The 18,630-nt window shown below is 40.7% G+C and overlaps 1 protein-coding gene across 1 annotated transcript in view; it reads right to left on the bottom strand.

The window, feature by feature from the left end:
• Window positions 1-18,630, bottom strand: part of rgs17 (regulator of G protein signaling 17) — a 44,245-nt gene that overhangs the window by 5,777 nt on the left and 19,838 nt on the right. The window contains exon 3 of the mRNA XM_084141981.1: window positions 12,656-12,786. Coding sequence (XP_083998107.1) covers window positions 12,656-12,786 — 131 coding nt within the window. The remainder of the gene's footprint in view (window positions 1-12,655; window positions 12,787-18,630) is intronic.

Genomic DNA, 18,630 nt, shown 5'->3' with positions numbered 1-18,630 from the left:
TCACATGACATGCAAACGGAATGTGTTAATTTTGTGTGAAATTTCAAGTAGGGCTGTATTGGAGAAACGGCACGTTTATATGCCACTGTGTAAATACTGCTATGCAGATTTCACTGAATTGCGCTTGGATGTAGCCTAGTATAGGCCTATTGGTTCAGCCTGTGTCATACGATCATTACTTTCACACTAAACATCTACATACACAATCATGTCCAAATCATCCAAAAGTATCTAAAATTGATTGTGAAGCTCAACAAAGTCCCATATAGATGATTTGAACGTGATGTGCGAAAAATGCTAATATCGGTCCCATGACTTGAATGAGATTTGTGCCACAAATGCTAAAACGTTAGCATGTGGAAACAGTGGCACGGAAACTAAACCAAAGCATGGGTTGCAGTCATACCTTGTCCTAGAGCTGGGACGATAAACCTAAAATTACCGACACTGACATTGCCTTCCTCTTATCGAAGCATTTTGCTTACGTCAGTAATTTTAGGTGATTTTGCTACTAAAACAATTATTTGGTCAACAGTAATATATGCATTATGTCAATTCCTGCTATGAAAGTATTTGTCTGTCCTTGTTTCGCTGTTGGCTGCTGACTCTCACTCCCTCTCCCCACTGTGCGCACAAAGGAGGGAGAGATGCATTCTGAGACGCACAAGCATATGACCATTGCTCAAAATGCTATTGGGGAAAAATACAGTTTTCAAAGCAACTACTGTTGTTCTAGTTAGAGAGGAGAGTCACAGCTTTCTGTGTGTATATAATGTATTCCTCACCTCTTCATATTGAGTTCATGGCACCAATTTACAACCAGAGTAATCTGTGTAGTAAGCCGGAGCGCGCCACTTGCAGTGAATAGGCCTACATCAAGTAGCCTAGGCCTAGCGCTGGAAAGTTTTTTAGGACATTAGCCTAGATTTACTGATCGATTAATCAATTACATACAGTATGAAAAATGTATGCACTCACTAACTGTAAGTCGCTCTGGATAAGAGCGTCTGCTAAATGACTAAAATGTAAAATGTAATTAGCCCACATCGCTTTCTAGCAACAATATCATAATTAGAGTTAGCAATCTAGCTAAGTGTTTTGAGTTCCCACTTCCTAATAATAATAATAATAATAATAATAATAATAATAATAATAATAATAATAATAATATAGCCTATAGGCCAATATGCACAAAGATGTAAGCAAATTCTCTGAGGAGCAGAAAATAAATCTGATAATTCTGCATCCTATCAAAATATCAATCATGCATTTCCTGGATATGTTAGATGAAACAGCTTACTTTTTGAATTATAGGCTACCATTTTAATTGTCTTACTTGGCACTGGAAAAAATGTGTCTAGAGCCCTGCAGCTAATGTAAAGTAACTGTCCATAAAACAAAATATGCATCGTTGTATTTGTTGTTATCTAGCAAAATAGTTACATTTATCGCCCAGCTCTAGCACCTCCCCAAAAAATTATTCATCATGATTTGTTATCGCAAAAGAAATGTCAATTTATCTTGATATGGATTTCTGTCCATGTCACCCAGCTCTACCTTGTCCATAAATTACTTACAGGGTAATGAAACCAATATGTCATTTTGTAATTTAAGTGAACTATGGAGTGTCCGTTATATAAAAAAAATTTAATAGGTTTAGGCTATAAGGCCCATGCATCCGAGAGAAAGAGAGAAACACTATTTTCTGACTGGACTGCTTTGGTGGAATTCTCCACTCTGTCTAGCCTACATTCCTCTATTTCGTTCTGTATATTTATTGAAATAGGCTAAAGCAAAAAGGATAGGCAAATTACTCTGAATGTCATTTGTGTGTTCTTTACTGCGCAGTGCCAGTTAAGTTCAAATAGGCTAAACCATCGTTTGTCACATCACAATGTCATCACCATCGATAATGGCTGTCAATCATCATCGATAGACGATACTAGTGTAGCCTATAAATCTACACATTTCACAGTGTTTAGTCTCATTTAGCCACTACAGCACTCAGTTGGTTTCATACAAACTCAGCTTTCCCCCAACATCCAACAAAGCTGTACTGTTGCTTTATCTCAAATGGGGAAAATGAACAGTGCATTCGGAAAGTATTCAGACCCATTCCCCTTTTCCACATTTTGTTACGTTACAGCCTTATTCTAAAATGGATTAAATAAAAATGTTTCCTCATCAGTCTACACACAATACCCCATAATGAGAAAGAAAAAACAGGTTTTTAGAAATGTTTGCAAATGTATTAAAAATAAAAAACAGAAATACCTTATTTTATGGTATTCAGACCGTTTACTCAGTACTTTGTTGAAGGACCTTTAGCAGCGATTACAGCCTCGAGTCTTGAAATTGAGCTCAGGTGCATCCTGTTTCCATTGATCATCCTTGAGATGTGTCTACAACTTGATTGGAGTCCACCTGTGGTAATTTATTGATTGGACATGATTTGGAAAGGCACACACCTGTCTATATAAGGTCCCACAGTTGACAGTGCTTGTCAGAGCAAAAACCAAGCCATGAAGTCGAAGGAAATGTCCGTAGAGCTCCGAGACAGGATTGTGTCGAGGCACAGATCTGGGGAAGGGTACCAAAAAATGTCTGCAGCATTGAAGGTCCCCAAGAACACAGTGGCCTCCATCATTCTTAAATGGAAGAAGTTTGGAACCACCAAGACTCTTCCTAGAGCTGGCCGCCCGGCCAAACTGAGCAATCGGGGGAGAAGGGCCTTGGTCAGGGAGGTGACCAAGAACCCGATGGTCACTCTGACAGAGCTCCAGAGTTCCTCTGTGGAGTTGGGAGAACCTTCCAGAAGGACAACCATCTCTGCAGCACTCCACCAATCAGGCCTTTATGGTAGAGTGGCCAGACGGAAGCCACTCCTCAGTCAAAGGCACATGACAGCCCGCTTGGAGTTTCCCCAAAAGGCACCTAAAGGACTCTCAGACCATGAGAAACAAGATTCTCTGGTCTGATGAAACCAAGATTGAACTCTTTGGCCTGAATGCCAAGCGTCACATCTGGAGGAAACCTGGCACCATCCCTACGGTGAAGCATGGTGGTGGCAGCATCATGCTGTGGCGATGTTTTTCAGTGGCAGGGACTGGGAGACTAGTCAGGTTTGAGGGAAAGATGAACGGCGCAAAGTACAGAGAGATCCTTGATGAAAACCTGCTCCAGAGCACTCAGGACCTCAGACTGGGGGCGAAGGTTCACCTTCCAACAGGACAACGACCTTAAGCACACAGCCAAGAAAATGCAGGAGTGGCTTCGGGACAAGTCTCTGAATATCCTTGAGTGGCCCAGCCAGAGCCCGGACTTGAACCCGATCGAACATCTCTGGAGAGACCTGAAAATAGCTGTGCAGCGAAACTCCCCATCCAACCTGACAGAGCTTGAGAGGAAGTGCAGAGAAGAATGGGAGAAACTCCCCAAATACAGGTGTGCCAAGCTGACTCGAGGCTGTAATCGCTGCCAAAGGTGCTTCAACAAAGTACTGAGTAAAGGGTCTGAATACTTATGTAAATTTTATATTTCCGTTAAAAAAATCATACTTTTTTTTTGTTGTTGAAAAAACGGTTTTTGCTTTGTCATTATGGGGTATTGTGTGTATATTGATGAGGAAAAAAACTATTTAATCAATTTTAGAATAAGGCTGTAACGTAACAAAATGTGGAAAAAGTCAAAGGGTCTGAATACTTTCCGAATGTTACCTTAATAAACTGTCTGTCTGACTGGCTGGGGAAGCCAGGGCATAAACCAATTAAAACTGTCTCCTCTGTTATTAGCCTGGCTCTTCCAATTACAGGAGGCTGGGCATGCAGAATACCATCTTGGATCCCCCTCTAATATATGGGAATTCCAACAGACACCGGCTTAAGGGAGGTGCCAAATCGCATGGCAGCAGGGAAGTACAGGGGTTGACACAAACCAGGTTTCCACACAACCATTTAATGCGGATGAATGACCTAATGCACAAAAAAAGTCACGGCAGGCCTTATGGAAACAGCAAATTTGTCTGTAATCTTCCCAATGTCGACAATACAAAATACGCTAGACAAGGTGGGATATTTATTTTATGTGAAAATAGATAGAAATACCATCATGTCACAGTAAATTTGGAGTCACGCGATGATGTTGTAACCTACTACCACCACGACATGGAAAAACATGCAGAGTTTATAGGCAGATGGAATACGTTTTGATGAACTTCATAACTTATTTCATAACTTCATGCAAATTTCCAAAAAATATTTGAGGGTAGGCTATCATTTGGATGATGCTGGTGACATGATGATCGGTGCTTGGCTGCCAATTAAAACATTTAAAAAAGGATCTTGCTTTTATCCATATCTCATCATATAATCTACCCTGTCCACTTTATCAGCGAACTGTTGTCAATAGAGCATGCGCCAAAACCAAATTGGGTAGGTATGCTATTTATCGCAACAGTTTTTGAGACAAAACCATCCGTAAAGTTGAAATTGCAATGGAAACACAAACTTCTGTTTTATTATTCAGTACATGAAAACTTAAACGCATGCGCTTTTATGTGCACTACGTCATCACGCACATCATTTTATCTGCTAAAAAGTAACGCAAAAAAGATCACACCTCCGGTGGGAATATTCACATATTTTCTCTATGCAGGCTTTAGAATATTTGCATGGAAATCTGTCGCCAATTGGATGGAAACCTAGCTACAGACACAGAGCACCGCCACAACCAGATTGGATTGACTTGTGCATCTCTGACAGCAGATTCCTAGTGCCGTGCTGCTAAATGCTGCTATAATCCTCATGTGCTTCTGCCTCAGGCACAGCCTCTTGACACAGCAGTGTCTCTCGAAGAGCTTGAGATGATCAGTTCCTCTTCTTTATCTCAAAGCTATATTTGTCTTTGGGTTATAAAAGCACTTGAGGGAGTGTTCTTAAGCCATGGGGCTACTGTATCCAATCAAACCTAATAAACCTAGGCTATATGTAGTATCTTTGTTTACAAACTACTGCCTGTGCACTTTGTGGACCTATGTTATTCTGAAAGCAGGAAGCATCTACCTGTGACGGAGTTTAACACAGGAATCCCCTTCCCCCCTTTACAATTTCTTTTTGCTAATGCACAAAAAAAGTACACCAATCAATTGGATTGAGCCCTTCATGCAGCTAGGTTCCAGAATGAGCACTAAGCATTCAGAAAACCCCTCCTAATCTTCATCTGTACCCATACATGGCATGTCTCTTCCTACATATGTTATATGCCATATACTGGGAGTCGTAAAGTGGTGAATATTAGCTTCCTCTTAGTATCTTCATCAAAGTATCCTTTGTGCTGACATAATTGAACTGGCCAGCCACAGGCTCTACACATGCTGAGATGACTCTAAATATACAACATGTTCTTCACAGCTATTTTGCATGTGATGTGAAGATGGAAATAGGCTGGCTGTTTATAGGGAAGATAAGGTCACCATATAATTGGGAAGGGTTGTGGAAGACGCGTTTTAGAAACGGGTCTTACAATTCTGCTTTCTTCAATGTTTTCATTATTTCAAGCCATAGTTTTGTAGGCCTATATTATGGGTTCACTGTCCAAGACAGACGTGGCTGCGGTGGCATCCTCAAGCTTGCTTTGTTCAGCCTGGGTCTTACACTTACAATAGGTTCAAAGTTGGGCCCATTCATTTAAGTGGTGCTAAATCCATTTACTTACTGTTTTAGAGACAGATACCATGTACATTGCCTTCAGATCGTATTCACAGCCCTAGACTTTTTCCAAATTTTTGTTGTATTACAAAGTGGGATTAAAATTGATTTAATTGTCATTTTTTGTCAACAATTTACAAAAAATACTCTGATGTCAAAGTGAAAGACAAATGCTAACATTTGTAAAAAAAATAATAATACAAAAACACTAATACAGTGCCTTGCAAAATTATTCATCCCCCTTGGCATTACAACCTGTAATTTAAATTGATTTTTATTTGGATTTCATGTAATGGACATACACAAAATAGTCCAAATTGGTGAAGTGAAATGAAAAAAATAACTTGTTTCAAAAAATTCCAAAAAATTAAAAACGGAAAAGTGGTGCGTAAATATGTATTCACCCCCTTTGCTATGAAGATCTGGTGCAACCTATTACCTTCAGAAGTCACATAATTAGTTAAATAAAGTCCACCAGTGTGCAATCTAAGTGTCACATGATCTGTCACATGATCTCAGTATATATATATGTATACAGTGGGGAGAACAAGTATTTGATACACTGCCGATTTTGCAGGTTTTCCTACTTACAAAGCATGTTGAGGTATGTCATTTTTATCATAGGTACACTTCAACTGTGAGAGACGGAATCTAAAACAAAAATCCAGAAAATCACATTGTATGATTTTTAAGTACTTAATTTGCATTTTATTGCATGACATACGTTTTTGATCACCTACCAACCAGTAAGAATTCCGGCTCTCACAGACCTGTTAGTTTTTCTTTAAGAAGCCCTCCTGTTCTCCACTCATTACCTGTATTAACTACACCTGTTTGAACTCGTTACCTGTATAAAAGACACCTGTCCACACACTCAATCAAACAGACTTCAACCTCTCCACAATGGCCAAGACCAGAGAGCTGTGTAAGGACATCAGGGATAAAATTGTAGACCTGCACAAGGCTGGAATGGGCTACAGGACAATAGGCAAGCAGCTTGGTGAGAAGGCAACAACTGTTGGCGCAATTATTAGAAAATGGAAGAAGTTCAAGATGACGGTCAATCACCCTCAGTCTGGGGCTCCATGCAAGTTCTCACCTCGTGGGGCATCAATGATCATGAGGAAGGTGAGGGATCAGCCCAGAACTACACGGCAGGACCTGGTCAATGACCTGAAGAGAGCTGGGACCTAGTCTCAAAGAAAACCATTAGTAACACACTACGCCGTCATGGATTAAAATCCTGCAGCGCACGCAAGGTCCCCCTGCTCAAGCCAGCGCATGTCCAGGCCCGTCTGAAGTTTGCCAATGACCATCTGGATGATCCAGAGGAGGAATGGGAGAAGGTCATGTGGTCTGATGAGACAAAAATAGAGCTTTTTGGTCTAAACTCCACTCGCCGTGTTTGGAGGAAGAAGAAGGATGAGTACAACCCCAAGAACACCATCCCAACCGTGAAGCATGGCGGTGGAAACATCATTCTTTGGGGATGATTTTCTGCAAAGGGGACAGGACGACTGCACCGTATTGAGGGGAGGATGGATGGGGCCACGTATCGCGAGATCTTGGCCAACAACCTCCTTCCCTCAGTAAGAGCATTGAAGATGGGTCGTGGCTGGGTCTTCCAGCATGACAACGACCCGAAACACACAGCCAGGGCAACTAAGGAGTGGCCTAGCCAGTCTCCAGACCTGAACCCAATAGAAAATCTTTGGAGGGAGCTGAAAGTCCGTATTGCCCAGCGACAGCCCCGAAACCTGAAGGATCTGGAGAAGGTCTGTATGGAGGAGTGGGCCAAAATCCCTGCTGCAGTGTGTGCAAACCTGGTCAAGACCTACAGGAAACGTATGATCTCTGTAATTGCAAACAAAGGTTTCTGTACCAAATATTAAGTTCTGCTTTTTTGATGTATCAAATACTTATGTCATGCAATAAAATGCAAATTAATTACTTTAAAATCATACAATGTGATTTTCTGGATTTTTGTTTTAGATTCCGTCTCTCACAGTTGAAGTGTACCTATGATAAAAAATTACAGACCTCTACATGCTTTGTAAGTATGAAAACCTGCAAAATCGGCAGTGTATCAAATAGTTGTTCTCCCCACTGTATATACACACCTGTTCTGAAAGGCCCCAGAGTCTGCAACACCACTAAGCAAGGGGCACCACCAAGCAAGCGGCACCATGAAGACCAAGGAGCTCTCCAAACAGGTCAGTGACAAAGTTGTGGAGAAGTACAGATCAGGGTTGGGTTATAAAAAAATATCAGAAACTTTGAACATCCCACGGAGCACCATTAAATCCATTATTAAAAAATTGAAAGAATATGGCACCACAACAAACCTGCCAAGAGAGGGCCTTCCACCAAAACGCACGGACCAGGCAAGGAGGGCATTAATCAGAGAGGCAACAAAGAGACCAAAGATGACCCTGAAGGAGCTGCAAAGCTCCACAGCTTAGATTGGAGTATCTGTCCATAGGACCACTTTAAGCCGTACATTCCACAGAGCTGGGCTTTACAGAAGTGTGGCCAGAAAAAAGCCATTGCTTAAAGAACAAAATAGGCAAACACGTTTGGTGTTTGCCAAAAGGCATGTGGGACTCCCCAAATATATGAAAGAAGGTACTCTGGTAAGATGAGACTAAAATTGAGCTTTTTGGCCATCAAGGAAAACGCTATGTCTGGCGCAAACCCAACACCTCTCATCACCCCGAGAACACCATCCCCGAAGCGAAGCATGGTGGTGGCAGCATCATGCTGTGGGGATGTTTTTCATCAGCAGGGACTGGGAAACTGGTCAGAATTGAAGGAATGATGGATGGCGCTAAATACAGGGAAATTCTTGAGGGAAACCTGTCTCAGTCTTCCAGAGATTTGAGACTGGGACAGAGGTTCACCTTCCAGCAGGACAATGACCCTAAGCATACTGCTTAAGCAACACTCGAGTGGTTTAAGGGGAAACATTTAAATGTCTTGGAATGGCCTAGTCAAAGCCCAGACCTCAATCCAATTGAGAATCTGTGGTATGATTTAAAGATTGCTGTACACCAGCGGAACCCATCTAACTTGAAGGAGCTGGAGCAGTTTTGCCTTGATCCCAGTGGCTAGATGTGCCAAGCTTATAGAGACATTCCCCAAGAGACTTACAGCTGTAATTCTGTTTGTTTGTCTCATTTCTTGTTTGTTTCACAAGACAAAATATTTTGCATCTTCAAAGTGGTAGGCATGTTGTGTAAATCAAATAATACAAACCCCCCAAAAATCAATTTTAATTCCAGGTTGTAAGGCAACAAAATAGGAAAAATGCAAAGGGGGGTGAATACTTTCGCAAGCCACTGTATATCTTCATTAGATAAGTATTTAACCCCCTGAGTCAAAACATGTTAGAATCACCTTTGGCAGCAATTACAGCTGCGAGTCTTTCTGGGTAAGTCTCTAAGAGATTTCCACACCAGGATTGTGAAACATTTGCACATTATTATTTTCAAAAAATCTTCAAGCTGTCATATTGGTTGTTGATCATTTCTAGACAAACATTTTCAGGTCTTGCCATAGATTTTCAAGCAGATTTAAGTAAAAACTGTAACCTCGCCACTCAGGAACATTCACTGTCTTTTGCTAAGCAACTCCAGTGTAGATTTGGTCTTGTGTTTTAGGTTATTATCCTGCTGAAAGGTGAATTCATCTCCCGGTGTCTGGTAGAAAGCAGACTGAACCAGGTTTTCCTATATGATTTTGCCTGTGCTTAGCTCCATTCCGTTATTTTTTTATTTTTTTATTTTTATTAATGATTACAAGCATACCCATAATATGATGCAGCCAGCACTATTCTTGAAAAGATGGACAGTGGTACTCAGCAATGTGTTGTATTGGATTTGCCCCAAACATAACACTTTGTATTCAGGACAAAAAGTTAATTGCTTTGCCACATTTTTTGCAGTATTACTTTAGTGCCTTGTTGCAAACAGGATGCATGTTTTGGAATACTTTTATTCTGTACAGGCTTCCTTTTTTCACTCTGTCAATTAGGCTAGTATTGTGGAGTAACTTCAATGTTGTTGATCCATCCTCAGTTTTCTCTTATCACAGCCATTCAACTCTAACAGTTTTAAAGTCACCATTGGCCTCATGGTGAAATCCCTGAGCAGTCTCCTTCCTCTCCGGTAACTGAGTTAGGAAGGACGCCTGTCTCTTTTTAGTAACTGGGTGTATTGATACACCATCCAATGGCTAATTAATAACTTCCCCATGCTCAAAGGGATAATCAATGTATGCTTTTTTTGTTTTTTCTACCCATCTACCAATAGGTGTCCTTCTTTGCGAGGCATTGGAAAACCACCCTGGTCTTTGTGGTTGAATCTGTGTTCGAAATTCACTGCTTGACTGAGGGACCTTACAGATAATTGTATGTGTGGGGTACAGAGATGAGGTAGTCATTCAAAAATAATGTTAAACACTATTATTGCACAGAGTGAGTCCTGAACTTATTTAGACTTGCCATAACAAAGGGGTTGAATACTTATTGACTCAAGACATGTTAGCTTTTCATTTTTTATTAATTGTACACATTTTTACAAATATAATTCCACTTTGACATTATGGGGTATTGTGTGTAGGCCAGTGACCAAAAATCTCAATTTAATCTATTATAAATTCAGGCTGTAAAACAACAAAATATGGAAAAGGTCAAGGTGTGTGAATACTTTCTGAAGGCTCTGTAGTTATAGTATAGCCCATTATTACCCAATAAAAGTACTGTATTTACAGCTTTAACACAGTTGTCCAGTTTGTGTTATCGGCTAACACTTCCTTATGGTAGCCTACCTCCACAATGAGATTTTATTGAGCACCGCTTTCCATGGTTTGGTGTCCCCAATTGAAAAAAGCTTTTTGCCTTTAATGGAGCGAGACATTGACTTCAGGGCCAATATTCATAAAGCGTCTCAGAGTATGTGTGCAAACTTAGGATCCGTTTAGCCTTTTAGATCATCATTCTATGGACGGGACGGGACGGGACGGGACGGGGGTCTTGATCCTAGATCTGCACTCCTACTCTAAGACTCTTTGTGAATACGGGTCCAGGAGTCATCGATGGCTTGTTAAGATCTGTAGAATGACAGTCTCCAAAATAAAGTGTTGCTCAAGTTGTTCTGCCTTTGCCTTCGGCCTTCTCAGGTCAGTCATGCGTACTAGAGACCCACACGTGTTACAGTGGTCGAGAAATGTAAAGTTGCAATGCAACTCTGACTGGCAGAACTCTCAGAAGTTGTGTTCCAAACATCAATTGCCTCCAAACACATGACATATTTACTCTACACCAAGGACATAAGAGTTTCTCAAAGCTCCACAGTCATCACTTATCACAAAACAGATGTAGGATCTTAATTTGATCACTCTGTTGCAGGAGAACTTTCCTGCAGTGCAGGACATTTAAAACTTGTAGTGTATTTGAAGTTTTAAAAAAGCTTCTGAAATGTGTAATTTAAACTTTTAAATTTCAGACATGATTTTCCCTTACGAAAAATCTATCAGCCACTACAAAAATGTCCATTAATTATAATCCACATAATAATTCACATTTCTGGTTTCTGCAGGATTATTTTCCTGCTGTAGCTAACTGGCTCAAATGATCATCCTACATCTGTATATGATGGAAGTGCATGGATGTACCCCTCCAGGCTAACACTTATGAGAATATACTTATTCTGAGCCCTAAAAGATTAAATCGTATTATACTATTCTTACAGTCTTAGAGCTTTGCTTATAACCTTTGATCAGTTTGTAAATACATTACTCTTGAACTCCAAATTACTGTTTGCTCATTTTGCCATCACAAACTTCACCCCTTTTATGCAAATGCTAAGGATGGCTTATCAATACACTATGCAAACTACAACTAATGATATCCGTTATTTTTGACATTGTTCCTTTCACATTTAGGGATTGTGTTAACACAGAATTCTGTGAAAAAAAGAAAGATAAAACACAGAAAAAATATCTTGCTGCATTTTGTAAACGCAGATCTAAAATGCTTCTTATTGTAATTTATGCTCAGCTTAATTCCCGGTTCGCTCCAAATCATGAATGTAAAAGGACTAATTTTGTGCTTCAGTTGCACTTCTCTACTCGGATGAGACATTTTTGCTATCATCTTCATAAATCAGATTTCCGCATTCACAAAGTCATTCGATCAGCAGACAGCGCTCTGACTGATGTACTTTCTCCGGTGTAGTTTTTCTCTGGTAGCAAGATAATATGTAAACAAACAAAAAAATCTAGCAAAACATTAGGAAATGTAGCTTGGTACATTCTTTCTATGATAAACATGAGAAATCTGATGACCACCCACTGGGCAAAAACTGGTTGAATCAACATTTTGAAAATGCAGATTTATAAAAGCTAATGTGCCCCTGCCGTTAGCGCCACGGAAACATGAAGAGTAGTAAGCATACAGTTGTATATGGGAGTCTCTTTTCTTAAACTCACCCTTTTCCCAGGCATCAGATAATTGGTCTGACAAACAATGTTTATGCACCCATAGTACTGAAAACACTGAGGGGAAAAAGACTTCAAGCATCGAGTCATGTTTTACCTGGAGACCTACAGTCTTTCAGCATTCATTACAATGTGATCGGCCTAAATATTGAGTGAATAACGACAATAATGACAAATGTATGAGTATTGGATATTTTGGCCTAAAGTGGTGATAACTACAGTCTACAATACATTTCCCCCCACTAATACAAAAAACATTTTCGAGTGAGGTTGAAAGGGATGTGGTCTTGAAGGTAATATGACCAGGTGCTTTTTTCTGTTTGTCTATAGCAGGAATTTTAGGAAAATCTAAATACAATTTCTCATCATTCTAAAGGGCATTTAGACAGCCATAGCCTATTGAAAATGGAGGAGACATGGGGTAAGAAAACAGAAAGCGAGGTTTGACGTACCAGAGGCATTTACAACAGCCACACCAGCACATGCAGCAGTTGTTGGGCCTTGGGTGGCCAGGCGCCTGGGGACGTCCTTCAATGTGTGGCTGCTGCCGTTTTCTCATATCAACTCCGCTTAAACTTCGGGGCTGTGGACGAAACCCAAACACATTGGTTAAGGACAATACCATCTTCCTCATAGATGTATGAATATCACAACATTGAGAGAACATGAATCAGGTGAATTTCATACAGAAATCAATATAGACGGGAAAAGGTATTTTTTCATTTCTAATAACAGGTTATTTTCTAAATTTGCCACTTTTATCTTTGCCACTCATTCATGCTGTCAACTTTTAATAATTTCAACAAAATACATTTTAAAAACAAGGTATTGTGTGTGTGTGGCAATCACAGTCAAACCATGTCAACAACAATATTGATATTCAAACTCAGAGGACAACTACAACATTTTCAGCTGCACAAGCCCAAAGAGAAAGAGAGAAAGATAGATAGAGGGCGAGGATGGAGAGGAAAAAAGAGAGAGAAGGATAGAAAGAGGTGGTGAAAGAATGAGACTGAGAGGATTCCCTCCTGGAGCTGGCCTTGTTTGGCACTGAGACAAATCTGTTATGCTGTGTGAGCAAGAGATTGGTACACACGTGCATGCACCACACACACAGTACAGACACACACACACACACACACACACACACACAGACAGTACACACACACACAGTACACACTGAGGGAGATGTGTGACGTCTCATTTTTCTTTACACATGAGCAGAAGATGCTCAGTCTGTCCTACATTATGGGCCTACTGTGAGTGCCTAAATAGATCCCAACATAAAAACCATACATTTAAAACAGCATAATAATTTCCCCCCTCAAAAAACAGATATGTATGTACAGTTGAAGTCGTAAGTTTACATACACTTAGGTTGGAGTCATTAAAACTCATTTTTCAACCACTCCACAAATTTCTTGTTAACAAACTATAGTTTTGGCAAGTCGGTTAGGACATCTACTTTGTGCATGACACAAGTAATTTTTCCAAAGAAAATTTACAGACAGATTATTTCACTTATAATTCATTGTATCACAATTCCAGTAGGTCAGAAGTTTACATACACTAAGTTGACTGTGCCTTTAAACAGCTTGGAAAATTCCAGAAAATGATGTCATTGCTTTAGGAGCTTCTGATAGGCTAATTGGCATCATTTGAGTCAATTGGAGGTGTACCTGTGGATGTATTTCAAGGCCTACCTTCAAACTCAGTGCCTCTTTGCTTGACATCATGGGAAAATCGAAAGAAATTAGCCAAGACCTCAGAAGAAATAAAAATTTTACCTCCACAAGTCTGGTTCATCCTTGGGAGCAATTTCCAAATGCCCGAAGGTACCACGTTCATCTGTACAAACAATAGTACGCAAGTATAAACACCATGGGACCACGCAGCCGTCATACCGCTCACGAAGGAGACGCGTTCTGTCTCCTAGAGATGAACGTACTTTGGTGCGAAAAGTGCAAATCAATCCCAGAACAACAGCAAAGGACCTTGTGAAGATGCTGGAGGAAACCGGTACAAAAGGTATCTATATCCACAGTAAAACAAGTCCTATATCGACATAACCTGAAAGGCCGCTCAGCAAGGAAGAAGCCACTGCTCCAAAACCGCCATAAAAAAGCCAGACTATGGTTTGCAACTGCACATGGGGACAAATGTACTTTTTGGAGAAGTGTCCTCTGGTCTGATTAAACAAAAATATAACTGTTTGGCCATAATGACCATCGTTATGTTTGGAGGAAAAAGGGGGATGCTTGCTAGCCAAAGAACAACATTCCCAACCATGAAGCACGGGGGTGGCAGCATGATGAGTGGGGGTGCTTTGCTGCAGGAGGGACTGGTGCACTTCACAAAATAGATGGCATCATGAGGAAGGAAAATTATGTGGATATATTGAAGCAACATCTCAAGACATCAGTCAGGAAGTTAAAGCTTGGTCGAAAATGGGTCTTCCAAATGGACAATTACATTTACGTCATTTAGCAGACGCTCTTATCCAGAGCGACTTACAGTTAGTGCATACATTATTCTTTTTTTATTTTCATACTGGCCCCCCGTGGGAATCGAACCCACTACCCTGGCGTTGCAAACGCCATGCTCTACCAACTGAGCTACCTCCCTGCCGGCCATTCCCTCCCCTACCCTGGACGACGCTGGGCCAATTGTGCGCCGCCCCATGGGTCTCCCGGTTGCGGCCAGCTACAGCAGAGCCTGGATTCGAACCAGGATCTCTAGTGGCACAGCTAGCCTTAGACCACTGCGCCACTCGGGAGATACAATGACAAGTATACTTCCAAAGTAGTCCTGTGTAGCTCAGTTGGTAGAGCATGGCGCTCGCAACGCCAGGGTTGTGGGTTCGATTCCCACGGGGGGCCAGTATGGGAAAAATAAAATTGAAAAATAAAATGTATGCACTCACTAAATGTAAGTTGCTCTGGATAAGAGCGTCTGCTAAATGACTAAAACATTTAAAAATGTGGCAAAATGGCTTAAGGACAACAAAGTCAACGTATTGGAGTGGCCATCACAAAGCCCTGACCTCAATCCTATAGAACATTTGTGGGCAGAACTGAAAAAGCGTGTGCGAGCATGGAGGCCTACAAACCTGACTCAGTTACACCAGCTCTGTCAGGAGGAATGGGCCAAAATTCATCCAACTTATTGTGGGAAGCTTGTGGAAGGCATCCCGAAACATTTGACCCATGTTAAACAATTTAAAGACAATGCTACCAAATACTAATTGAGTGCATGTAAACTTCTGACCCACTGGGAATGTGATGAAAGAAATAAAAGCTGAAATAAATCATTCGCTCTACTATTATTCTGACATTTCACATTCTTAAAATAAAGTGGTGATCCTAACTGACCTAAAACAGGGAATTTTTACTAGGATTGAATGTCAGGAATTGTGAAAAACCGAATTTAAATGTATTTGGCTAAGGTGTATGTAAGCTTCCGACTTCAACTGTACAGTGAGGGAAAAAAGTATTTGATCCCCTGCTGATTTTGTACGTTTGCCCACTGACAAAGACATGATCAGTCTATAATTTTAATGGTAGGTTTATTTGAACAGTGAGAGACAGAATAACAACAACAAAAATCCAGAAAAACGCATGTCAAAAATGTTATAAATTGATTTGCATTTTAATGAGGGAAATAAGTATTTGACCCCTCTGCAAAACATGACTTAGTACTTGGTGGCAAAACCCTTGTTGGCAATCACAGAGGTCAGACGTTTCTTGTAGTTGGCCACCAGGTTTGCACACATCTCAGGAGGGATTTTGTCCCACTCCTCTTTGCAGATCTTCTCCAAGTCATTAAGGTTTCGAGGCTGACGTTTGGCAACTCGAACCTTCAGCTCCCTCCACAGATTTTCTATGGGATTAAGGTCTGGAGACTGGCTAGGCCACTCCAGGACCTTAATGTGCTTCTTCTTGAGCCACTCCTTTGTTGCCTTGGCCATGTGTTTTGGGTCATTGTCATGCTGGAATACCCATCCACGACCCATTTTCAATGCCCTGGCTGAGGGAAGGAGGTTCTCACCCAAGATTTGACAGTACATGGCCCCGTCCATCGTCCCTTTGATGCGGTGAAGTTGTCCTGTCCCCTTAGCAGAAACCCCCCCCCAAAGCATAATGTTTCCACCTCCATGATTGATGGTGGGGATAGTGTTCTTGGGGTCATAGGCAGCATTCCTTCTCCTCCAAACACGGCGAGTTGAGTTGATGCCAAAGAGCTCAATTTTGGTCTCATCTGACCACAACACTTTCACCCAGTTCTCCTCTGAATCATTCAGATGTTCATTGGCAAACTTCAGACGGGCCTGTATATGTGGTTTCTTGAGCAGGGGGACCTTGCGGGCGCTGCAGGATTTCAGTCCTTCACGGCGTAGTGTGTTACCAATTGTTTTCTTGGTGACTATGGTCCCAGCTGCCTTGAGATCATTGACAAGATCCTCCCGTGTAGTTCTGGGCTGATTCCTCACCGTTCTCATGATCATTGCAACTCCACGAGGTGAGATCTTGCATGGAGCCCCAGGCCAAGGGAGATTGACAGTTATTTTGTGTTTCTTCCATTTGCGAATAATCGCATCAACTGTTGTCACCTTCTCACCAAGCTGCTTGGCAATGGTCTTGTAGCCCATTCCAGCCTTGTGTAGGTCTACAATCCTGTCCCTGACATCCTTGGAGAGCTCTTTGGTCTTGGCCTTGGTGGAGAGTTTGGAATCTGATTGATTGATTGCTTCTGTGGACAGGTGTCTTTTATACAGGTAACAAGCTGAGATTAGGAGCACTCCCTTTAAGAGTGTGCTCCTAATCTCAGCTCGTTACCTGTATAAAACACACCTGGGAGCCAGAAATCTTTCTGATTGAGAGGGGTCAAATACTTATTTCCCTAATTAAAATGCAAATCAAATGTATAACATTTTTGACATGCGTTATTCTGGATTTTGTTGTTGTTATTCTGTCTCTCACTGTTCAAATAAACCTACCATTAAAATTATAGACTGATCATTTCTTTGTCAGTGGGCAAACGTACAAAATCAGCAGGGGATCAAATACTTTTTTCCCCTCACTGTATATCATTGTAACAACATCCAGGCGCAAAGGCATGTGACCGAGCAGAGAAACATTTCCTGTTTGTCCCCAATGACAAGGAGCACCAACCAAGGTCCTGTCTATAGCTTACTAGGCCTATATTTGTCAAGGGAAGTAAACAAGTGGACATAAGCTAGCCTTAAGGTTTGCAGTTCAATAGCTGTGTGCAATATCACCATTATGAAACCCAACAAAAGTAGGATACAAAGCCATTAACCCACTGTAGGCAGAGGACGCTGACATATGGCAAATATTTCTTGAGTGAATGAACACTCCAGTACATGAACAGGCCTACATTCTAATTTAGCCTTAAACAATCAAGCCTTAGACAATCAAGCACATTCGATCAATCAATCAATAAAAATATGATAGCCAGTTATAATTGTAATAGCTTAGCAGATAATAAGAAAAGACGATCAGTATTTACCTGGCTAAAAGAGAAGGAATATAATATCTATTGTTTACAGGAAACTCATTCAACAATTTTAGATAAAGTTGTGTGGAAAAGGAGCTGGGGGGACGAAATGTATTTCTCCCATGTGCAATGAAATTTAAAAGGGGTGATGATATTAATTAACAGTAATTTTGATACGAATGTGCAAATTGTACAAACAGATCCTCAAGGTAGATGGATAATTTTAAATATGTTATTGGACCATAAACAGATATGGCTCATTAACTTATACGGTCCAAATAATGATGATCCACGCTTCTTTGAAAATATATATAATAATGTATCAACCCTACAAGTAATACAAGACTCTATCCTTATGGTGGGAGATTATAATACGGTTTTAAATACCTCTATGGACCGTAAAGGAAATCACGCTACAAACTATCACCCTCATGCACTTAAGGAAATCAAGAATGTCATGGATATATTGGAACTAGTAGATATATGGAGGCTTAAATATCCTGACCTTGTGAGATATACCTGGCGGAGACTCAATCAAGCTAGTCACCTCGACTACTTTCTTATGTCATTCTCTCTGGCACCAAAAGCAAAAAAGGTGTTGATAGGGGACAGAATGCGGTCGGACCCTCAAATAATTGGCATATATATTACTCTTACAGAATTTCCACGTGGGCAAGGATATTGGAAATGTAATAAAAGCCTATTGGATGATAACTTGTTTTTAACTAGGACAGAATAATTTATAACTGACTTTTTCTGACATAAAATAGGTACAGCAGATCCCCTTATTGTATGGGGCACTTTTAAACGTGCCTTTAGAGGCCATGCAATTCAGTACTCATCTCTAAAACAAAAGCAATTTAGATCAAGAGTCCATATTAACAAAGGAAATGGAAGGACTAACAGTACA

Source organism: Coregonus lavaretus, assembly GCF_964263955.1.
Source record: "Coregonus lavaretus genome assembly, chromosome: 25".
Lineage (NCBI taxonomy): Eukaryota > Metazoa > Chordata > Actinopteri > Salmoniformes > Salmonidae > Coregonus > Coregonus lavaretus.
The sequence above is the reverse complement of the archived record's forward strand: the minus strand, read 5'-3'. Positions and strand labels throughout refer to the sequence as shown.